The 24,460-nt window shown below is 36.9% G+C and overlaps 3 protein-coding genes across 7 annotated transcripts; 2 read left to right on the top strand and 1 right to left on the bottom strand.

The window, feature by feature from the left end:
• Positions 1–2,566: 2,566 nt before the first annotated feature.
• On the bottom strand, positions 2,567–8,568 carry LOC125280803. The gene is made up of 5 exons (XM_048211550.1): positions 7,540–8,568; positions 5,655–5,844; positions 5,040–5,182; positions 3,637–4,955; positions 2,567–2,668 (listed from the first exon to the last, which is right to left on the bottom strand). The coding sequence occupies exons 2-5, from the start codon at positions 5,840–5,842 to the stop codon at positions 2,567–2,569; spliced, it is 1,752 nt and encodes a 583-aa protein (XP_048067507.1). The 5' UTR covers positions 5,843–5,844; positions 7,540–8,568.
• Positions 8,569–9,994: 1,426 nt separating this feature from the next.
• On the top strand, positions 9,995–13,876 carry si:ch211-120k19.1 (uncharacterized protein LOC563199 homolog). 4 transcript variants are annotated; one of them, XM_048153329.1, is made up of 6 exons: positions 9,995–10,130; positions 10,373–10,491; positions 11,043–11,528; positions 12,399–12,469; positions 13,502–13,531; positions 13,621–13,876. In XM_048153329.1, exons 2-6 carry the CDS (start codon positions 10,395–10,397, stop codon positions 13,738–13,740), a joined length of 804 nt encoding a protein of 267 aa, XP_048009286.1. In that variant the 5' UTR covers positions 9,995–10,130; positions 10,373–10,394; the 3' UTR covers positions 13,741–13,876. The 4 variants fall into 4 exon arrangements, with proteins under 4 accessions (XP_048009286.1, XP_048009284.1, XP_048009285.1 ...); XM_048153327.1 differs by having other exon boundaries at positions 11,040–11,528; XM_048153328.1 differs by having other exon boundaries at positions 10,068–10,491.
• Positions 13,877–16,872: 2,996 nt separating this feature from the next.
• On the top strand, positions 16,873–24,159 carry rpl18 (ribosomal protein L18). Of its 2 annotated transcripts, none has more exons than XM_048153455.1 (7): positions 16,873–16,997; positions 17,623–17,709; positions 17,824–17,931; positions 19,370–19,468; positions 23,570–23,693; positions 23,839–23,908; positions 24,020–24,159. In XM_048153455.1, exons 1-7 carry the CDS (start codon positions 16,995–16,997, stop codon positions 24,093–24,095), a joined length of 567 nt encoding a protein of 188 aa, XP_048009412.1. In that variant the 5' UTR covers positions 16,873–16,994; the 3' UTR covers positions 24,096–24,159. The 2 variants fall into 2 exon arrangements, with proteins under 2 accessions (XP_048009412.1, XP_048009411.1); XM_048153454.1 differs by lacking the exon at positions 16,873–16,997 and adding an exon at positions 17,416–17,438.
• The last annotated feature ends 301 nt before the right edge of the window (positions 24,160–24,460 follow it).

The following is a 24,460-nucleotide window of genomic DNA, read 5'->3' as shown; positions in this document are numbered from 1 at the left end:
CAGGACTGTGTGCTTTTTTGCATCTGTGGAATTTTTAACCATGTCGTTTATTTGATCTTTTGCTTTATTTTGCTATAATGATAATATGAGACTGGGGTGAATTTTAATATACCATTGGTTTTGAAATCAGTGTGGTTTATTTCACACTAACACACTATCAACGATTCACCATCAGCATAGTAAATGTGGAGGACTAAGTGCCACTTAACTACCAGTTTATTAACCAAAACTATACTATAAATGGATAAATCATAGCTGAATTTGAAAAATGTACTTAGCTGATGCTTTGTCTTGTTGTATTGTATTAGTTTAGCAAAATCATTTTCTGAAGTCTATTGCAGATATAGATATTCATACATGCGTCTAACTACAGTTGCTCGAATGTTCACGGACCGGCTTTGACTGCTTACGTATAGTGGCCCATTTAAACAGGCGCTAATGAGGTATCTATATACCAACATGTCCTCCAACCAATACGAACATATAGGTCGTTTGTCATTTCCCTGAAATACGACCCATAGGAGCGTTTACTAAAGTTGTGCCTCTATCGACAACAGGACACTTTCATTTTAATGCATTGTTCCCTTTTATCTGCGTCTTATTTTGGGTTTCGCGTTGCTCAGTTGGCAGAGCATTACAATATCAATATGCAATCATGATCATGCGATCGTGGGTTTGATCCCAGGGAACGCATGTGCTCATAAAGTGTATATGCACTATAATTCACTAAGGGTGGGGTGGGTGTAGTCATTAGCCCCCTTCATAAATATGATCAAAGATGACTCTAAAAATAAATCTGCATTGTTTATCCTTTTGATCTTTAATTCATAAAATTAGCAAAAATCTAACCTTTCATTGAAGGAAAAGAATTGAAAGTGGGGGGGGAAATAACATTAAGAAATAAATGTTTTTCTCCAAAACACGTTGCCCACAATTATTAGCACCCCTGGAATTTTTTATGAGTAAAATATCTCTGAAGTATATTCCCATTCATATTTAATTTTTTTAGCTCACCGGGGGTGATCACGAACATGAAATTGTCCAGCCATGACTTCCTGTTCCACAGGAGTATAAACACGAGGAAACACAAAGGCCAAATTCCCTTAATCATTCATCACAATGAGTAAAACCAAAGAATATAGTTCTGATGTGCAGCAAATGATTGTCGAGCTTCACATATAAAGTGGTTGTAAGAAAATACCTAAAGCATTGAAAATCCCCATTTCCACTATCAGGGCAATAATTGAGAAGTTCCAATCAACGAAAGATGTTACAAATCTGCCTGGAAGAGGACATGTGTCTAAATCATCCTAATGCACAGTGAGGAGGAAAGTTTGAGTGGCCAAAGACTCTGCAAGGATCACAGCTGGAGAATTGCAGAGATTAGTTGAGTCTTGAATCTCAGAAATCCTAAAAAAAAAAAAATATCAAAAGCACCTACATCACCACAAGTTGTTCAGGAGGGTTTCAAGAAAAATCCTCTGCTCTCATCTAGAAACAATCTCCAGCATATTCAGTTGTCAGTCAAGACTGGAACTTCAAATGGGACTGACTTCTATGGTCATTTGAAACTAAAACAAGAGCTTCTTGGCAGCAAACCCACCAGATGGGTTTGGTGCACACATGGATAAAAAGTACCCCATGTCCACGGTTAAATATACTGCTGGATCTTTAATGTTGTGGGCCTATTTTTCCACTGAAGGTCCTGGACATCTTGTTCAGATACATGGTATCATGGATTCTATCAAATACTAACAGATAAAAAAATCAAAACCTGACTGCTTCTGCTAGAAATCCAGTAATGGCCCGTGGTTGTATCTTTCATCAGGACAATGATCCAAATAAAAACATCAAAACCAACACAAAAATGTGTCACTGAGGGAAAAAATGAAGCTTCTGCCATGGCCATCCCAGTCCCCTAACCTGAACCCTAAAGAAAATGAGTGGAGTGAACTGAAGAGAAGAAGAACCAACATGGAGCTGGAATCTGAAGGATCTGGAGAGATTCTGTATGAAGGAATGGTCTCTGATCTCTTCTCGGGTGTTCTCCAAACTCATCAGGCATTATAGGAGAAGAATCAGAGCTGTTATCTTGGCAAAAGGAGGTTGCAAAAAGTATTGAATAAAAGGGTGCTAATAATTGTGGGCAACGTGTTTTGGAGAAAAACATTTATTTCATAATGTTATTTCCCCCCCCACTTTCAATTCTTTTCCTTCAATGAAAGGTTACATTTTTGATAATTTTATAAATTAAAGATCAAAAGGATAAACAATGCAGATTTATTTTTAGAGTCATCTTTGATCATATTTATGAAGGGGGCTAATAATTCTGGCCACAACTGTAAATGAACACGCATTTTGATTGGTAACGACAGTCATACATCATTTCATGACGACAGACGTAGCGCGACACTGTCATTATTTTTACACAAGCTAGAGGGCGCATGACCTTAAAACGTAAATATAGGTCGTAATAAGGTGCTTGAAAAACAACCTATAGGGTCGGGGGGGTTTTGGAGGACAGTCTCATATATATCTAATGGAGTAATCCGGTGTTTTTCTGTCTCTATTTACTACTGCATGACATGTGCAAATTGGTGGGCGGGGCTAAAGAGGCAGTGATGTAGAAGCCGTTGATCTTCTTCTGCAGAGGCGGTCTTTCGTCACACTATGACATAATAATGTGACTAAATCCGAAACTAGTCGTTTTTCTGAGCTTGGTTTCAATAAAAGCTGCTTTTGGACTAATGAAGAAGTTTTGAGTTGTAAAAATTGTTTTGCAGTATGCTTAAAACAACGTAAGTTTAAAAGTGTTTTTTTTTTTACAATAAAATAACAAATGAATAAATCACTTTAAATCTAAATAAATTAGAAATAAATTGAGAAATAAAACTTAATTTTACATGTAATGGCATTAATTATAACAATAAATCAATAGACATTTAGACAAAGTTAAAACAGTTTAATTCATGTTCATAATGTAAATGTAACAATAAAATAATACATTAATAACTTTTTTTAAATACATTCATCCATTCATTCCTGGAGTCTGTTCCAGCATCATGCGCCGAAACACTGTGGACCGATGGCCAGTCCAATAACTTTTAAATTGCATTTTAAAAAAACTTAGGCCAGTTGCTTTTCTTTATCTACTGCTTTGTTTTATGCCGATTTATTTGCAAATTTGAAAAGTGGCACTCCTAGTCCTCTATATAAAATGTTACAACACTCATACAGTCTTTATTACAGAATATATTTCACTAATTGAGAAATTAATTTCACAACACTGACAAAAACATTTCACAGAAATGATCATAAAATCATGAAAGTGTAAAGTGTATTAATAGCGTATATATGCAACACATCTCAGACAGAAGTCACATTCTAACCAAGCAGCTTTCTGTTGTTCATCATGGTGAAGTCGAGTGATCAACTTGAACAAGAGCTGAAACTCTCACCCTCAAGCGAAACTCCCATTAACGCAGAACTGAAATTTCGCAGAGCAACGATACATGTAATCGCACCTTAATAATAAAACTACCCCAGATACAATAAAATTCAAGTAAACATTTCATAACTACATTACTGTCCAGTGACTGATCAGTACTTTCCAAATGTATTACTCATGCAATTTACCTCTTCCTCTGCAACAATATTACTGAATAACCAATCATCATCTAGAGGCGGAGTTGGAATTGGATTGGGGTGGATCTTATGTAATGTAGCAGGGAAAGATCTAGCCACGCCCTCAAAGTTATGACAACTCTGATTGCCTCTGAATTTCGAGTAAAAACACGACTCTCCTTTATGATAACAAAAGCCTTCGAGGCAACACATTATGGGGCATTGAAGACCTGATCCTGTCTGATTCTCAATATTTTTGTCTGCGTTTCTGATATCTGTGTCTTGCATCATAAGGTACTGATCCGTTTCTGGACTTGAATAGCTCTTGTGTGAGCTTTTTAGAGGCTGTTGCTCCCAGATGTCATAGTGAATCCGTTTGGATTGAGAGTCCAGCTGATTCTCAAGCACTGAGAACACGTGGTGGCTTGAAACAATACCATTCATGGCAGACAATTCTGTATCTGAGTAACCATCCTCCTTTCCATTTGTCCTCATGCAAGGTTCAGCCCTACCAAAATGGTCCTCTAGGATGTTATTGTGGTTCATGGAATAGTTTATTTGATTGTGATGGAAACTATGTCTATGTGGCTCTTGATTGGAGAGAATATTAGCATCAAATTCTTGGCTCAAATTGCACAAATTGCTGGTCTCAATGCCAAAACCTGTTAGGTTCTCTAGGATTCCTGGAGAAGAGCTTGGAAACATGCTGGTTTCCTCTAAATCCTCTTCATTGTGAACCATCCACTCAGCCGTTTTACATTTAGGATCATTATTGTGGATCTGCAGATCTCCATGATTATCATAACAATCCAGTAGATCAAGTTCATCCACCATATCCATTTGAAGACTCTCAACGATGGTGCCATCTTGCGTTTGGACGCCGTGCTCAGCATCTATGAGCATCTGAACCTCCAAATCAGATGAATCCAAAGACAATAGTGAAATCACCGGAGACGGGGGTGACAGGTCTGAAACATCAACACCCGTGGGGAGCAACTTCATGTCAGAGTATTTGGTGAAACATGGTTTTGAATACGTTCTCGTTCTTTCAATGCTTCCCAACCAGGAGGACACGCTTTCCTCGAAGCTTTCTAAATCGGTTTCGAAGCTGTTGCCTTCCATTGTGTGTCCGGGGTTGTTTTTCTTTGCAGCTTTGTAGGTTTTTTCAGTTCTCAGATTTGTGCCTGTACTGTTGAAGGACTTGCTCTGTGAGAAACTTTTATCAGCCACACTGGTCTCCATAAGACTGTCCAATGTCCAGAGGTCACACACATCCTCTTGTTGTTCGGGAAGCACTTCAGTTTTGTCAGCATTTATAAAAGTTTCAATAGCTGTAGAAAACAGAACAAGGAGTGATCAAACTGGTTCCAGACCAGAACAAACCAGTTCTGAAAATAAAAAGTAAGGTCTTTTACCTTGTTTTGAGGGTTTAGGTGACTGGTCTGTGACTTCTTTTGCAATATGAGACAGACTGGGTGTTAGATGATTTGGGGGTTTATCAGTTGAAAATAAAGCAGAAGCCAGCTGATGGTTCGCTGCCTCTATTTCTGCAAATTTCCTGTGTAGAAACAGATTGAATATTAATTATAATTATTTAATATAGTTATATAATTATTATATAAAATATATTTATTATATAAAATTATGTTTGGGGGTCATTAAGGTCATTTTTTTTTTTTTTGTGGTTGAAAGAAATTAATACTTTTATTCAGCAAGGATTAAATTGATCACAAGTGACAGTGAAGACTTTTTTTTAATGTTACCAATAAATTCGATTCAAAATAAATGCTGTTCCTTTGTATTTTCTATTCATCAAAATTCCTGGAAATTGTATCCTGGTTTCCACAAACATATTAAGCAGTTGTTTTCAATAATGATAATTATAAGAAATGTTTCTAGAAATCTGGTAATTAGAATGGTTTCTGAAGGATCATGTGACACTGGTTTGCCATCCATCACAGGAATAAATGAAATTTTAAAATATATTAAAATAGAAAACAGTTAAGACATCATATATATATAAAATGTACCTCTGTATCATGTTGTGCAGAAACCTGCGATGATTGACTTGTCGTTTTGATGGCTTGTTTTTACGTGGTTTTTGCAAAGTCCTCATCATGTGACCAGCTGCTGAGGTCACGAAAGTAAAAAGATCCCGACCCCATGGCACTCCATGCTCCAGCCCTGGCTCAAAGGTCAAAATACTGGATGGACGCATAGCTTTGGGGATAAAATGAGGATAAAATATAAGGGTCACTGTGATTTTGTTAAGTAAGACATGTTCCTGGATCAACATCTTTTGATGATTCTGGAACAACATTCCTGTAAAAAAAAAAAAAAAAAAATAGTGCTAATCCTGTCCCTACCCCTAAACCTAACTCTACCCAAAACATCCCTAAAATCAGAGGGAAATGATAGGTGAATAAGAACGGTGTAGAAGCACCTAACCCTTGTGATAAGCTTAAAATTGCCATTAACCTTTAAACTATCCCTCAAATTTGATTAGTTGATTGGAATGTTGGGTAACACTTTACTTGAAGGGGTGTGCATAAGACTGACATGACACCTTCATAATCTTGACATGACACATGACATGAATATGAAGGAGGTTTTATGCATGTTTATGACAACTGTCATTAAATGTCATTCACTCAATTATGTCATTTTTAATGCAAAGATGACATTGTTTGAGATGTCTTTGTTACGACAACTTGACATAAACCAACACATCATAACCTGTCAGTGTCTTTGTCATGACAACTTGACATTAGGAAAACATCATAACCTGTCATAAACATGACATAGCAGATTAATTATCAAACTTAAAAAACTACTTAGCTTTATGGGTTAACAATACATTACATTATTTTGGTAACACTTCAGTATAGGGAACACATATATAAACGATTAACTATGACTTTTCCCTCAATAAACTCTTAATTTACTGCTTATTATAGTTAATTGTTAGGTTAAGGTATTGGGTAGGATTAAGAATGTAGAATAAGATCATGCAGAATAAGGCATTAATATGTGCTTTATAAGTACTAATAAATAGCCAATATCTTAGCCATATGAATGCTAATAGTAATAAGCAACTAGTTAAAAGACCCTAAAATAAAGTGTTACCATTATTTTATAACAGTGTCATCTTTTTTTACGAAATTTGAAATTGTCTATTATCTGACCTTCTGTTGGAGGAAACTTAAAAAAAAAAACAAAAAAAAACATGAAATGAAAAATAGTCATGACGCTGTTATAAAATTATTTGTCAGAGTATTGTCACTTAATGACATTTTAATGACAAGTTCAATTTGTACCACTGTACTTGAGCTCAAGATACATATTCATGACACTATTATAATGGCCTCATGACAGCCAATGTCAAAACCAACCACATGACAGTTTAATGTAATGTTAACCCATAAAGCTAAATGATGTCAAGTTGTCATGACAAAGACACTGACAGGTTATGATGTGTTGGTTTATGTCAAATTGTCATAACTCGGACATCTCAAACAATGTCATCTTTGCATTAAAAATGACATAACTGAGCGAATGACACTTAATGACAGTTGTCATAAACATTCATAAAACCTCCTTCATATTCATGTCATGGTTATGAAGGTGTCATGTCAGTCTTATGCACACCCCTTCAAGTAAAGTGTTACCGAATGTTGTTCCAGGATCATGTTCTACTTGGTGAAATCATGTTCACCAAATAGGAGCATGAGAGGGAGAGGGAAGTAGAGTACAGTAGCTGTTTGCTAAATTGCCAATGAATGTTGCCCAGTCATGTACCACAAAAAACTAAAGCAGAACTACAACATTCAGTATTACATCAAAATAAGATTTAGATCTCTAAAAGCCTGATAACAGTAACCAAATTAAACCTTTCAATATGAAAGCAACTCTTACCTTCTGTTACTCACTAAGAATCCACTTTAAAATGCGAACCAGGGAATCAGAAGGCTTTGCACAGGTGATCCAGTCTTGCACCCTGACTGACCGAGAGACAGAGAGAGAGTGAATGAATGAGCGAGGGGAGGGTGGCGTTGGTTCAGTGATGATGCCACAGAATGAACGATTCTTTGTCTGCTTAGATAAAGGGAGGCAAGACCGCACCATTAAAGGAGGACAGAGAAGTGCAGCAGAATGAAAAGAAAAGCAATTACCTAGAAGTCAACTGGTTCATGCCGTGTGGTCTCCTTGCGCATTGTCAAAAACATCGCTTGTTAAGTGTTAGCAAACACAGCGCACCAGTTAAGCGCTTAACGGGCCTTTAATTGATCTCTTTAATCTCAGATCCTCATTAACACATTCTCCTGTCTGAGAGCTCTACTGGTTGCCACAGACAAATTGCCTTCACATTTCAGCCCTCAGACAAAATGTTGTTTTTACATATCTATGGGGACGTTCAACATAATGGAACGTGGTCCAGAGGACAGGAAATATGACAAGATTCAAAGCAGGAACATGTTAACTTTAACTAGGAATGCTCAATATGACTTAAAAGAAAATAAGATATTCTACAATCTTAGAGCATTATATGCATGTGCTCCGTTGGACATTGTTAGTAGACTAATTTAACTAGTGACAGTGTGAAAAGTATTTTGGAAGAATTTCTACATTTAATTGCTAAAGGTCCAAAGGATCTAGAATCTTTTCATGTGCTGTTCTGTGTTGAAAAATGTTTACCTCATTTCATTTGGTGTTCCTGTTCAAAATTGACTGGCCTTTTAAATTGCTTGTAAATCTTTCACTATATGAGACTATCACCAAACACTGGATTCAATCTTTTTGTCAACTTGTTTTCTTTCAATTATAACAGGTTCTGTATTTCCTTTTGGAACGGATTGATAGGCCTCATTGATCTAAGCATCATTGATCTGAGCCTATGTGCATCACAGTTTTTGATTGAAAAAAGTTCACTCAAGCCTATTAAAGGTGATAGAGAGGATTTTTTCGTCGACTGAGAATCCAAAGACCGTTAGTGAGTTTTTGAAATGGAACGCCTCCCAAAACTCGTGCACGAGTATTGGAACACGAGTGTTTACCACCGGCATTCGCTGTGTCGTGTTAGTGTATTCATTATGTCGGACTCACCGCAGGTAACTCATAATCTGCAGTTGTTACTCCTGTCTCCTGACAAAAACATTGCATGCGGCGCCTGTAGAGTGTGGAAAGTTACTGGAGAGCGCAGCCGCGCTTGTCTCGCACAAGGAACGTCATGGCAGTGATTGACAAGCCAGAGGGCCAATCGTTTACGCAATGATCGCGTAAACGATTGGCTGATGTTTTTAAGGCCCTACCTCATGCACAGATGATGTAACCTAATAAATAGTCTTTTATCAGTTGGTAAAGACAGTTTCAAGTAATATTGCAAAAATGTATAAATCAAAACATCCTATTTAGCACCTTTAACTTAAAAAAAAGAAGAAAAAAGAAGAAGTGAATAAACTTGGATCAGTGAGGCCTATGATCAGTCATTTCCAAAAAGAAATACAATTCCTGTCCTAATTAAAAGAAAACAAGTTGAATACATTATTTTGCAATAACAGCATAACAAGGGATTTGGTGATTTTTGTGTAGGCTAGTCATTTTTGACCAGGTAACAAGGTTGGGGGAAAAAAGTACCAAAATTATCAAAAATCTTGCGTGTGCAAAGTCAATACGTTTTGGTCCACTGTGATAATAATGCAAGTATTTTCAGGAAAAAGAATATCCTCTCCATTTCAAACCTCTGTTACTTTCTTTCTTCTGTGGAACATAAAAGACATTTTACAATAGTTACCAACAGTTGGTTTTATTTTATATTTTCCTGTTTCCCCCACAAAAAAAGACCTTCTTGATCAACACCTGAAAGTGTCTAAAGTTGAAGTAATATCCAGATTAATGTTATTTTATATCCATAATGTTTTAGTATTTGTTCTTTTCATTATAGTTCACCTAAAAATGAAGAGAGAGAGAGAGAGAGAGAAAGAGAGAGAAAATTCTCATATGTGCAGTGTTGGACATTGTTAATAGACAAATTTAGAGACTGTGAAAAGAGTTTCGGAAGAATTTCTACATTTATTTTAAATATCTATTTATCTTTCATTCATTTTTGTTTAAGATTTAGTTGTAGTAATTTTAGTACTTCAACTTTAACTTATTTTATTTATAATTTTTCAACATTTCTCATTTTTATTATTAGGACAAGTTTTTCATCTTATATTTATTTCTATTCTGTCTTATTTCAAATAACAAATGCTATTTGTGATATTTTTATTTTTAACAACACTGAGCCAGATGTTAAATTGCTAATAGCATCTTGTTTGAATTTTTGTGTATTTCATTGGTTATATTATTAACATTCAGATATGGTAACATAAGCAGTGGGTGTGGACAGGAGAGTCTTCACTATATTTAGTGCAACTTCACACATGTGCTTGTCACTGCAGCATGTGTTCTCTCTTGGTTTTGAAGAACCTGTGCTTTCAGATGTTCTTCTCTCAAGTTTAACATTGGTGAGCTTCATACTTCATGTTGTGTTTCTGATTTCTGCATTTCATTCTGTATGATTACAATGTCTTTTACTATTAGCAGGAAAGCAGAATGATGTTTTATATACCGATTGTTAACCGAAGTCTTTTCCTTTCCCTCAAATGTTCCCTGGTTCTCACCATGTGTTCTTTTCTCACATTCTTGCACTGACTGATAAACCTTATCATAAACACTCGTTCTTGCTACTTTGAACTTTGTACCTCAGAACAAACAGTTCTGATTGGTCTATGTTTGACCAATCAGTCAGCTTTGTTTACAAGAATCAATCAGAGGGATCCAACAGAGTGAACCTTGAGATTTGTCATTCATCAGGACAGCTACATGGTGAGTTAAGCCAGTGTGATTTTGCATATGTTAAAAAACTTAAAGTCTGCTTGAAGCAGAAATTGCTATAGTCTTTTCTTCCCTATTGTGACATATATCTGAGTGGAATGGCATCTTGAACAAGAAAAAATGTATAGACCAGGAATTTATTTTGTCCATCAGGAACTGATTGGATCGTTGTGGTTCAAGTGGTGCTCACTGCAGAGCTAAATCGTGTCCAGCTCCACTTCTCTGGATGTAATGGGTTATGTTTATGGGTAGGGTTAGAGTGTAGCAGGGCTGTCTAGCTCCACCCATTAAGTCAAGTTGGATGTCATGCTCCAACCATTGGCTCTGCAGTGAGCAGCATCTCTGGTGGTTTGCTGTGATGTCATGTGAGTGACAGGTTGCCCCGCCCTCACGCCAGTAAACACATCATCAATATTCCATAAAGAAATAAGAATTGTCAATTTTGATTTCATGGTGACTTTGAAGGGATCAAATGACATTTATTGTAGATCGAGCCTATTCAGTTTCATGAAATATTTGCTTTTATTATCCCTGTCCAGCAGTCATCATGAAAAGAGCATGGGCTTTGTTCAAATCCCATCCATACATCTCCAACGTGGTGGGATACACAACGCTGTTCGCCACAGCAGACCTCATTCAGCAAAGCATGATGGGAAAAGCTCAGGACAAGGTGACAGAAAACGAACTGGATAGATTGCGACAAGATCCAACCAATATATCCATTGAAGGATTTACTGTGGCTGGAGAAGCAAAGACAGATGATCTGACTTTGTATAATTCCAAAATAAGTGACTCACAAGGCAATAAAAAAGCTCCAGTACAACATGTTCCTCAGCTTCACAGCATCGACTGGGCCCAGACTGCTCGGGTGGCACTGGTTGGGTTCTGTTTCCATGCCAACTTCAATTACCATTGGCTACGAGGACTGGAGAGGATGCTTCCGGGGGGAGGGGCCAAAAGAGTGTCACTTAAAGTGTTTCTGGACCAGATATTTGCAGCTCCTATGACAATAAGTGCTTTCTATATTGGTGAGAATCAGGATTTTTTATCACACACACACACACACACATATATATATATATATATATATATATATATATATATATATATATATATATATATATATATATATATATATATGGCGCATGCTGATGGGTCCTGTGGTCCTTAATGCAAACTGATGACATTCTCAGCATTAAAGGGTTAGTTCACCCAAAAATGAAAATAATGTCATGGCGTTCCACACCCGTAAGACCTTCGTTAATCTTCGGAACACAAATTAAGATATTTTTGTTGAAATCCGATGGCCTGCATTTCCTCTCTCAAGATCCATTAATGTATTAGTGGATATTCTAGTCACTTTATAATATTAATATTGAACCACTGTACTCACATGAACTGATTTAAATATGTTTTTAGTTCATTAATGGATCTTGAGAGAGGAAATGTCATTGCTGGCTATGAAGGCCTCACTGAGCCATCAGATTTCAACAAAAATATCTTAATTTGTGTTCTGAAAATGAACAAAGGTCTTACGGGTGTGGAACGGCATGAGGGTGAGTAATAAATTACATTATTTTCATTTTTGGGTGAACTAACCCTTTAACTACTTGGCACAAGCTAAGTTGTTCATGTCACATTTGCAGCCAATGAGCTTGCTGCTCTCAACATTTTAATGGCTGTTCAGCATATAGGAGTTTGCATGCTTTCAGAGTTCCTCTGAAACCCTCCACCTTCCCCAGCTCCACCTGTGTACATCTACTATGGGTAATTTCATATATTCTATTTGTGCAGCAGCAGTATGTATTGGGAGTAGCAAGTTCCTGTACTTGCTCTGTAGCAGCAGCATATGAATAATGATAAACTATTTGAATAAAGTGTTTATTACACTTCTAAAGGGCTGAGCACATTGGAGGGTGCAGAAGATCCCCTTGAAGACTGGAGAAATAAATTCTGGACCTCATATAAGGTAAACATTGAAGAGCACAAGAGCTATTGAACATATGTGTAAATATTAAAGGTGCCATCGAATGTTTTTTTACAAGATGTAATATAATGTCTAAGGTGTCCCCTGAATGTGTCTGTGAAGTTTCAGCTCAAAATACCCCATAGATTTTTTTTAATGAATTTTTTTAACTGCCTATTTTGGGGCATAATTAGAAATGCGTCGATTCAGGTTGCGGTCCCTTTAAAAAGTTTACACAGCTAATATAACCCTCAAAATGGATCTTTACAAAGTGTTCGTCATGCGTACTGCATGCATGCATCAGATCATGTGAGTATTGTATACTGTTATATTGTTTACATTTGATTCTGAATGAATTTGAGGCTGTGCTCTGTGGCTAACGGCTAATGCTACACTGTTGGAGAGATTTATAAAGAATGAAGTTGTGTTTATACATTATACAGACTGCAAGTGTTTAAAAATGAAAATAGTGACGGCTCTTGTCTCGTGAATACAGTAAGAAACGATGGTAACTTTAACCACATTTAACAGTACATTAGCAACATGCTAACGAAACATTTAGAAAGACAGTTTACAAATATCACTAAAAATATCATGTAATCATGGATCATGTCAGTTATTATTGCTCCATCTGCCATTTTTCGCTATTGTTCTTGCTTGCTTACCTAGTCTGATGATAGTACCTAGTCAGCTGTGCACATCCAGATGTTAATACTGGCTGCCCTTGTGTAATGCCTCGATCATGGGCTGGCATATGCAAATATTGGGGGCGTACATATTAATGATCCCGACTGTTACGTAACAGTCAGTGTTATGTTGAGATTCGCCTGTTCTTCGGAGGTCTTTTAAACAAATGAGATTTATATAAGAAGGAGGAAACAAAGGAGTTTGAGACTCACTGTATGTCATTTCCATGTACTGAACTCTTGTTATTTGACTATGCCAATGTAAATTCAATTTTTAATTCTAGGGCACCTTTAAAGATTCTGAATCAATTCTGACTCATTGATTTATACTCTTTGTTTCTCTTGGTAGACTGGATTGGTGTACTGGTCAACAATGCAGGTACTATATCCATTTGTTCATACATTTGTGCATCTGCTTTTAAAATGTTTCTTCATTTCTTTTCCCTAATTATATTCTTCATGTCTCAGGCTGTGAACTTCTCCCTGATCCCGCCAGTGGCTCGTACTGTTTTTGTTGGAGGAGTCGCTCTTGGCTGGACTGTCTTCTTGTGTCATTTCAAGCAACAGAAGAGTGACTTCCTGAGCTAGGCTATACAGCTGCTCGGCATTGAATTGAACCACATCGAAATATGCAATGCAACATAATATGCATATATGCAGCTTTGTACATATAAGGGATGCATTAAAGCTGGTTGATGTTTTAAACAACCAAGATTTGAACAAATCATTTTCCTTGTCTCCTATTTGAGTAAAGCACAAATTAATCTTTTAAATGGTCAATTATGCTGCTTAATAAACATGCATTATTTCTTATCCCAGTTTTTCTACTTCTTCTTTTAGAAACATTAAAGTTGTAATGAAACAGAAGTAGTGACAGATCATTTCTTCCACAGTGAAATGGAATATGAAGGAAAGATAATGTAGGCCTAGGTGCTTGTGCTGCTATTGAGGTGGGATACGGGTAAGGTTGGGGACAAGTTTGGTAGTCTGGTTAGATTTAAAGGCCCACTGAAAAGTGTTGGAACGTGCAGCATTATTCAATGTGTTGACATAATTTCAACTGAATCAGAAAGACAGGGTGATATATCGAACAGCCCCGCCCCTTTTTAAAAAAATAGCCAATAGTGTTTTGTTTATGTTACAGCTCAGCCAGAGCCGTTAGACTCTGTAAAACCTTAGTTTCCTTCTAATCGCTAACCGTTTCTCTCTCATAATGTCCTTTATATCACTTTTACACAGCATTCTGTGCAGAATTCAAATGGGTCTTATACCTTTTGTGGTCTGTGTCGACTCACGCACATGATCCGCTCTGTGCTCTCGTGTCTCTGGGCCAGAGCAGACCGTGCTGCACGCGTTATGGCAGTTCATGTAACACTAGTGCGAAAACGTACTTCTTTCACGTCAATGGAAAGCATATTTAGGGGCCGTTCACACAGAACGCGTCTTTGCGTCTAAAAACGCGAGACGCAGCGCCCAGGAGTGGTTTTAAAAAAAAGCTCAGTATAGAACGTGAGAGTCTCGAGACGCGCCTTTGAGATGTGATGCAATAACGACAATAACAGAAATAATAGAAATAGGCAAACTGCAGAATTTACAGATACAAGTTTTGACCACAGTCTATGGTTTTGACATGAAAAAAAGAAAAAAAGAAAATAATGAGGCAGCGCCTCCTCCGCCATGTTGCCATTATATAATACAGTTGTCATGCCAACTCGCAACGCTTGCCCCGCCTCCAAGTTCTTCTGATTGATCCACTGTTTTGGAACTGACATTGATGAGCGGCGCTACGTGTAAAAGTTGAAATTCTTTTAACTTGACACACCGTCTTAAAAACGCGGCGCTCATGTGTGAGGTGCTGCAAAAGACGCGAGACGCGAGCGTAACGGTCATGCACGTCCGTCAAGCGCGTGTTTACATAGAAAAACAATGGGAAAGTAGCGCATTGGAATAGAAAAACGCGTTCTGTGTGAACGGCCCCTTACACTGTCTGAATCGTTCCCTATTCTCTATAAAGTGCACTATGTGCCATTCACCATGTAGAAACTAGTAAATGTGTGAACAAATGACCGATTTCAGCCACAGCCTCAGTGTCTGTTGATAGTGTAGGAGGGGGCGGGACTTCAGATTCTAGAGAGCATTTGATTGGACAGAAGATTTGATGAGATGCTGAAGTGTGATGTGATGTCATAAAAATCCGTGATCCATTTTAGCGGAAGTGAGAGACTAAGTTTTGAATGCTTATATCTCCTAAATGTGAATTTTGTCATTGTTTTGGAACACACCAGCTTATTCATAACCTAAAGGCTAACATATTCATACTAAAAGCTAAAAAATTTAAATTTTGATTTCAGGGGGACTTTATGGGTGGGTTAAGGTAAGGAAAGTGTCAACAGTGTGACTATGTAATTACAAAAATTAATTACAGCTGTAATTAGCCTACATTCCAAAAAAATAAACAAAAAAAAATTAAATAATTACATTGTTATAGGCTAAAAAAACTATCTTTTCATGCTGATATTCAGAGAGATTTTATATAATCTTTCAAAGGAAACTATGGGAATTAGGCCTATAAGTATCACAATAACGATGTATTCATTATAATAACTTTGTAATCAAACTCTTTTAAACTGTATGTAGCTGAGATAATAAACCACACTGATGTACAATTATAGGCCCTACATTTTAATTTAGCAATTTTTGTTTGCTTTTAAACCGTTTCAGTGTTGCCAACTAATTTTCAGTGGAAGTTGCTAAAGGCGGGTTGATTTGTTGCTAAAAATTTTCAAATTACATTGTGATGTCATTGCGTGATGACGTCATTGCGTAACCATGACGCAAAACTGCATATTGCGTAGAATACACATAAAAATGGTTTGAAATATGTTTAGATTTGTTCATAAAAAAATAAACATTTTATTTACCATATAAATATCTTTATGATCAGATATATTTATTTTTAAATACAATATTGAATTATTGAACAGTTTCACATTTTTGAACAATTACATTTTATTTTTTTATTAGTAAACTTTTAACAATTACAGTTTTAAGCAAATGTATTGGTAGTTTGTGTGCTACACTCTAAAAAAAAAAAAAGTCCGAAAAAAAAAGTAGGGCACAATGTACGAAGGAATATATGAAGGAATGATCTGTATTGATTTTTCACAGGTGTTTTAAATTATGCATTGCATTTTGTGTTTTAGGGTTACAACTTAACAGGTAATGTCCTGGCAGAAAATTACCAGTACCTTTTCCATTTTTCTATAATTTTTTTTCTTACAGTGTACCTAACTGAACAAGTTTAGGTACAAGCTAATAACATGCTGTATCATAAATGAACAATTATTATTGAAAAATTGCAACTATCAACTTAATTCACATATGATGTGTGTACTGTTAGGCATCTTTCTTCAGGTCTCTCCAGGCTGATGTGCTGCTTGGCTAGCTAGCTGTTCAATGGTTTCCTCTTTTTTGTATAAATTAGATGAAAATATGAGCTTTTTTTATTGTTTGAGTCACTTTGCAAAAGTTGCCAAATAAATTTTAAAAATAGCTAAATTTGTTGCTAGGTGCTTTTTAGTAAAAAAAAAGTTGCTAAATCTAGCACCAAAAGTGCTAAATTGGCAACACTGAACCGTTTAGTATTGAATTTCGCCGTAACCAAACCAACCACATCCAATGTACACACCATTATACACCAGTAAGGTACACACGATCTTTCAACGACAGGAAGCGTAAACCAATCCGGATGCTCCTTTCAGTCACATGACTCATAGCGTTCAGTAATCTCGGTATACGTCCTCTCGCGAGCTTTCCTTTTCCCTTTTCACTCTGAGTCCAAGATGGTAGGTAGCTTGATTTCTTTTGGAATGAACCAGTGTCCAAAATCGACCTCCATCCTCAGTGATATCTTTTCTAGTTGTGCCGCAGATGATGTTTATAAGCATTACATAGCGCTATAAGTGAAAAGATGTAGGTATTATTGTGGATTGTGTGTGAATTTAATAAGTAAATGCCGGCTAACGCACATCGGGCCGCAGAGCTGAGACTCCCGTTCATGTGTCGTGTGTAAAAATACTTACGGATGTCTGACGGCAGCGTCTTACTGTCTTATTAATCTTTTGTTTATGAAGATAAAAAATACATACTGGCTCTTAATGTAGTTGACTGGTCAGAAGGCAGAGCACTAACGCAAACTCGTGTCGGCTAAGCTAGCTTTACTAGTGCTAGCTCTAAGCTACACGAGTTACAGCTTCTCTGAGACTAATGTGTGAATATCAATGATGGTAAACAAGATATTTGTCACTTCAAGTTGTTTTTGTAGTTATGCTGCCATTATTGATTAATTTATGTAAGTTCTTAACTAGTGTAATTCATGGAGAAAGTGTTAATTCTGAAATCCTGCAGTTTTGTTTTGTAATGATGCTTTTCATTGGTGTGTAACTTGAGTTATTTTGTGTAATCTCACAGGGAGTTGACATCAGACACAACAAGGACCGTAAGGTTCACAGGAAGGAGCCCAAAAGTCAGGATATTTACCTGAGGCTCTTGGTCAAGGTAAGAACCATCATGAAACTAAAAAGTGATAAATAAGCAAGAAACTCAAGTTTAAAAACGTATATGTGGTCTTTCCCTTTCATTTATACCAGTTCACTTTTTGTTGTGTTGTAGTTGTACAGATTCCTGTCCCGTCGTTCTGATGCTCCCTTCAACAAGGTTATTCTGAGGAGACTCTTCATGAGCAAGACCAACCGTGCCCCTCTGGCCCTGTCCCGACTGGTGAGTTTCAACACCAGTGTTTCTCCTGTAGATCTTGTTTATGTGTGACCTGTTGCATGTTGTATTTAGGGCTGGATAATAACACACATTTCACAATTTGATTCAATTTCTGTTCACAAGCTTGCGGTTCGATATTGAATTCATTGTGTATATATCAGGTACAGTACATGGCAAATTTTCTCAAGGAAAAGAAATAAACTAATACTGTAACAACTCTTTAGGGTACCTTGACAGTTGGTGCATTACTATAATATTACACATAAAAAATAACTGATTTATACTAGTGATCGACCGATATTGATTTTTTTTTAGAATCGATACCAATAATTTCTGTTTATGAGCCTGATAACGAATATGCAGAACCAATATTTATTTACTGTTATACTTCTGTTTTTGACATGATTACAACACCACTGAACTGAACAAACCATTTTATTTATAACAATCACTCCCTCCTTGCAAAACAAATCTTATTTATACACCAATAAATTGTTAATTTTAATCTTTATCAGCAGCAACACTAATGTTAACAATAAGCAAAATGTAGAATGTCTAATGTTTTCAAATGGAGAAAATAAATTAAAGACAGGAGTCATATCAACTTTGCAGAAATGTAATACTTCATTTTAAATTACAGTTTTAGGAGATTTATAAGATGTATAGGCTAAAGAGTGAAGAATAATTTGCTGGATAATGTTAAATAACTGAATGATATTCTCTGGAATATAACAAACAAAACATCGTATTTTATTGCATTTCTCAACTGGTATGTTATATCAGAATTATTAATGTTTTTGTCTATCTAGATTATGAAATATCTGCTGACAAAGTGCTGTTTATCTATACATTTACACAGAACTATACTCAAACTGATCGCTCACGGAGATAATTAATTTCCATAGAGTTGTGTTTACTTGGATGTTTATTAGTGAATTAATAGTTATATATTAAATGTTTATTTAATTACGGTGTTTTAAACAAGTGAATCTTGTTACATGTGGTGGCCGTGGAGCATTTCATGAGCATCAACCCACTGAGTGAACAACATAATGCAGACGACTTCATGAGACTAATGATGAGCATAGACAACAGTTAAATTCAGCGCTTTTATTTTTATGTGCTCATTCATGGCTGTATTTAATTCATGCTGAGTTGCATCTTTATTGGGACAGGACATGACGGATTATCTTGCGTGACTCTGTGAGCTTGTCTTAATTTCTTAGGATATTTCTTAAAATGCTTAAATATCAGGTAAATCCATATATCGGTCGATCTCTAATTTATATGCACACATTTAAATTACACAAGGAATTTATATATATTTTTAATCACAATAGTGAGAGTGGTTAAAATGGAGAAATCAATATTTTTAACACAGCCCTAATTAAACCTTGTCATTTTTGTCTTGTGCTAATTTTTCTTCTTTCTTTGCCTCCAGATCCGTAAGATGAAGCTTCCAGGCCGTGAAAACCTGACTGCTGTTGTTGTGGGAACTATTACTGATGATGTCAGAATTCACAACATCCCTAAACTGAAGGTAAGACTAGACGTTGAAAGTTTGGTTAATGTCCCAAATCCATTTTGCTTAATAGATGCTAAATTGTATGAGTGGACAGAGCATCACTTCATTATAAATAAAGCGCAACAGTAACTACAAGCATGAAACGTTGTAGCTACGTTGCCAATTAGTAAGTAATTATCAAAAAGCCTAAATAAATTGCCTAAGTGGTAGGGGAGGGGGGAAAATCGGTTCGCATATGAATCTCGATTCTATCTTCTGCTAATTCGCATCGATTCACAAATTTAAAAAATCGATTTTCTAAAGTGTTACATGTCTTTAACTTTGCAGTACTACTAAAAGTTATCATTGCATAGCATTATTAATCACACGCTGCAAAAAAAGGACTCGATCCGGTGCTCATGCTGAAGGACACACAGATGAAGTACGAACTCAGATGCATGCGATCCCTAATTCAGTTTATTTTTACAGCTTATTGCACTTGAATGGTCAAATATACACACATTTTTGTCAAAATGCACATTGTCTGAAGTATTCACATAAACACAGTTTGTCCTATGCAAACATAAACTGATTTTGTGCATTTGTTCTTAAAGGAACAGCAGCCTCAATGTTGCTGTCTGTTTTAACTTAAAACAGAAATTCACTCAACTGCTTTTGACTGAATCACTTTTGTATCTTCATTATGAATCAATTTATTTAACAGTGAAGACTCAGGGTGCGTTCACACTTGTAGTTTGTTTAGTTTGGTCCGGACCAAAAAGGAGGAAAAAACATTTAGTCCTGGTCTGATTAGCGTTCAGATTGGCAATTTTATTAGCGAACCTAAAGTAGGGCTGGGCGATATATATCGCATGCGATTGTCACGCGCATTTCATCAGTAAAGCCGGTTCCCTGATTACCGCGAAATCGCCATCACCTGCTTTCAAATGGAGCGGCATTTAATAGACAGAGCCGTAGTTCACTGACAATCTACGCAATATCGCGTTCATATCGAAGGCGATTCATCTGCGAAAATGAACGCAATATTGCGTAGATTGTCAGTGAACTACGGCTCTGGGGTGAGTTTCCCGAAAGCATCGTTGGTGAACCATGGTCGTAAGTCCCATTGAACTCTATTGGTAACGACGGAACTTGCGACCATAGTTCGCTTTGGGAAACGCACCCCTGTCTATTAAATGCCGCTCCATTTGAAAGCAGGTGATGGCGATTTCGCGGTAATCAGGGAACCGGCTTTACTGACGAAATGCGCGTGACAATCGCATGCGATATATCGCCCAGCCCTAACCTAAAGGCATAGGGATATGTTCACAACCTGATTGGTCAGATTTTATGACATATTGCCGGTTTTGAGACGGAACTTACTGAACATCCAAAACAATGCTGTGTGCTGAGATAAATGCGCTTGCTGTGTGTGTTTTTAGCCTGCGTATGATGGTATTTTGGCCAGCTGGGAACTTGTGAAGAGTTTATAAAATGTGCAAAGGAGTCAAAACAACGGCAGGAATCCATCTGCTGTGAGGAGATACGCATCTGATGCCTGTGATGGGCAAACTTGCGACTATGTCGAGAAAAAAACGATATGCGTGAGGGTTCTGTACTTTTTAGGGTCCTTCCTGTCTGACAAAAATCTTCCTGTTTTTGTTTCATTTACATGTCTTTGGTCCGTGTTGTGTTCATATATTGTTCGAACCGCACCGGAGTTCGTTTGGAAGCGGACCGAGACCCATCTTTTGTCTCGGTCCGCTTGTTTGGTGCGCACCAGGGTTCGAATGGCAGCGTTCACACATGTTCAAATGAACCGCACTAACCAAGCAATTGCACCAGGGTTCGTTTTAATCGAACCAAACATGACAAGTGTGAATGCGACCTCAATCAATTTATATTCTATAAAGTGAAAACTATACTGTCTTATTTTTTACATTTTCATTATTCAATTTCTGTAGTATTTCCTAAGACATGTTAAATAATCCTAGGCCTATAGACCTATAGTTTACATTTTGTACTGCATTCAAATTAATTTATTTAATATTCAATACTTTAATATCTTACAGCCCTTTAGGAAGTTTGCTGAAGCCCTCAGTGGGACCCAACCAGCTTATTTAGATGAAATCTGGCTGATACATCAACATGAAAACCACTGGTCTTAAGTTTGTGGTCAGTGGTTTCAACGTCCAGCTCGATCTGGTTTATGCAAACATGACCCAGCGCACGTTCGTTCCTGTCTTGTCTAATCTGATGAATTTTTGAAAACCAGATCTTCAGATGTAGAAAGATGAGGCTGTTTGCATATGTGCACAGTGACACTTTTTTTTTGACTGTTGTTCAGCTTGATCATATGCAGTAATGTGCAGCGCTACTGAACCTACATGTATTCATAGAAATGCAGAATCCAGTCATATTTGAAGGCTCCAAATTCTAATCCATCTGAAAGCACTGTGAGTCTCTTATAATGTGCATTTGAAAAAGCAACATGCATCAAACATCTTTCTAGACATGAGAAGCATTTATTAACATCTCGTCCAACAAAAGACAACATTTAATAACATGTTTTTTCTCCAAACTCACTTCATAACGACAGTTGAGCATCCTTCTGTGAGATGAAGTGTCTTCAGAATAAGGCAGTTGTGTGTTTATTAGTCACGTTTAATAAAGCGTTTCAATCTTCGGTTTATTCAGCTACAGTGATAGTATGATGCCCATAGGGATTTCCTGGAATGACGTGTGAGAGCGCCCTCTGGTGTTCAGATGGAGCAGCATTTACTACTGATCACAGAGCCGTACAGCACTTACAAGTTGCGCATAAAATAATCACATCCTTTGCAAATCACATGCGGTTTAACTTCAATTAATCGTGCAGCCCTAGAAATGACAGTATAACGCGTAATGTCACTGAATTTGGCAGTTTAGATGAATAAACCAAATATAGGGCTGTACATTTAATTTGCGAAATGTACTTTGGCCTGTGAAATATTAATTCTTAAAAAGACTGCTATTTAAATGTTCTGCATGTCCCTCTGTGGATATCGCAGTTTTGTCTACTACCCATACTCAAGCACGTGTGACGCTTGTCTGCTGTCTCACTGTATGACTACATGAACACATGAAGCTCATCTCCAGACTGATACACAAACTCGCAGTTCTTCACTACAGCCTGTCAAAAAAGTTTTCACTTGAAGAAATTGGCACATATAATGTGGAACAGAGCCCACCCCCTCAGCCGCGTTGCTTCTGGAAGTATTGTTAGCGTTCATTTCTCCTATAAGAATTTCAAAAAAGTCTTTTAAATCGTTAAGCCATGAACCAAACCAATCAGCTACGAGGAGAATCATGACATTACAAACTTTGATTTGAAGCAAAAAAGTATTTGAAAATCAGACAAATGTACAAGACTGTGTACTTTAAAGCTGCTTTTTTTTTTTTTTTTTTTGAACAGACTAATCAGATTAAAAACAATGGCGATATTAAACTACTCATTTAAAAATGTTGATGTATAAAAATAAGTTTATTGCAAAATATGCATATGTATGCAAATATTTACATATTTTGAGAGCGTGGGGAGATGTCATTTGTGGTGCTTCATGGGAGTGGGGGGAGCTAAAGGGATCTTTTGGCACGTTTTGTTTCGACACTGGTCATGGGAAATGTAGTTTTAACCCACGAATTCGGCTGTTAAACATGATTATTTTAAAACTAAAGCCCTATTAGGACTGTAATTGTTTCTCATGGGGTCGTAAGGTATTTTCAGTATTTACAGGGGCAATAAAACAGTGCTATTATTGCCATCCTAATGCAGAATGTCAGTGTTTTTCTCCCACCACTCATGTAAAAATCCCCAGCTGAATTACCTACTGTTTTTTGACGTACACCAAGGTAATGTGGTAATTTAATTGCCGTCTGAATCCACATCTGAGTTTTCAAGAAGTTCAAAATTCACTGTTTAAATCCTTTTTAACCACTGCAGAGCATCGAACGATGGCTGTCCTAAAGATTTTTTTTTTTTTTTTTTTATGTTTCAAGAACTGGAAAATACTTTGGGTGTTTTTCACCTGGCAGCAAGTGCATGTAGTGGTTGTCTGAATATCTAAATTTATTTCTCTTTCCTGTGCCTTCTCACAGGTGTGTGCCCTAAAAGTGACCACCGGTGCTCGCCGCAGGATCTTGAAGGCTGGTGGACAGATCATGACCTTGGACCAGCTGGCACTTACTGCACCTAGAGGACAGGGCACTGTTCTGCTCTCAGGTACGTGTGTGCACAGCAAGAATACAACTTCACTACAAATTCAGTGTGAATCTGATTGTTCATAGTAACACTCATTTTGTTTTTGTAACTACTTGTTCCCTGAATAAGTTGCTTAATAAGAGGCACTTGTCTTCTTTGCAAACAGGACCCCGTAAGGCCAGAGAGGTGTACAGGCATTTTGGAAAAGCTCCTGGAACCCCCCACAGCCACACCAAGTACGGAAACAATATGAACTTTCATTTCAAGCCTTCATGAGCTTGAGGCTGTTTGATAAGTTGATCGTTGTGATGAACCATTTAACAAACCATGATTTCTCCCCTCTCTAGGCCCTATGTGCGCTCCAAAGGCAGGAAGTTCGAGCGTGCCCGTGGTCGCAGAGCCAGCCGAGGCTACAAGAACTAAACATCTGTCTTTTTGTATTCAATATTGTAATGCAAATAAAGATTGGGTAATATTCAAAATACAATCTTTTGAAGTTGCTCTTTTTTTTAATCTCATTTTATGTTCTGTTCAAAAATGATAAAATATTTTGCTGCAGCAAGTGATTTTTTTTTTTTTTTTTTTTTTTTAAATAACCATTTACTGTGAAATTGACACCCTACATGCACCTGAAGCACAAGAATGACTGTGACTTCACCACATCAAGTGGAAAAGCAAACCTAATGTTGAAATGTTTACAACTGCAGGTATATGTGCGTATGAACATGCTTCAATACAGTTTCAGAATTAATCTAACTCAAAGATCGCTAACAATATAATTGTCAAGT

The sequence above is a fragment of the Megalobrama amblycephala genome, linkage group LG13 (genome assembly GCF_018812025.1).
Source record: "Megalobrama amblycephala isolate DHTTF-2021 linkage group LG13, ASM1881202v1, whole genome shotgun sequence".
Classification (NCBI taxonomy): Eukaryota; Metazoa; Chordata; class Actinopteri; order Cypriniformes; family Xenocyprididae; genus Megalobrama; species Megalobrama amblycephala.
Note: the sequence above shows the minus strand (reverse complement) of the source record. Positions and strands in the feature narration are given on the sequence as shown.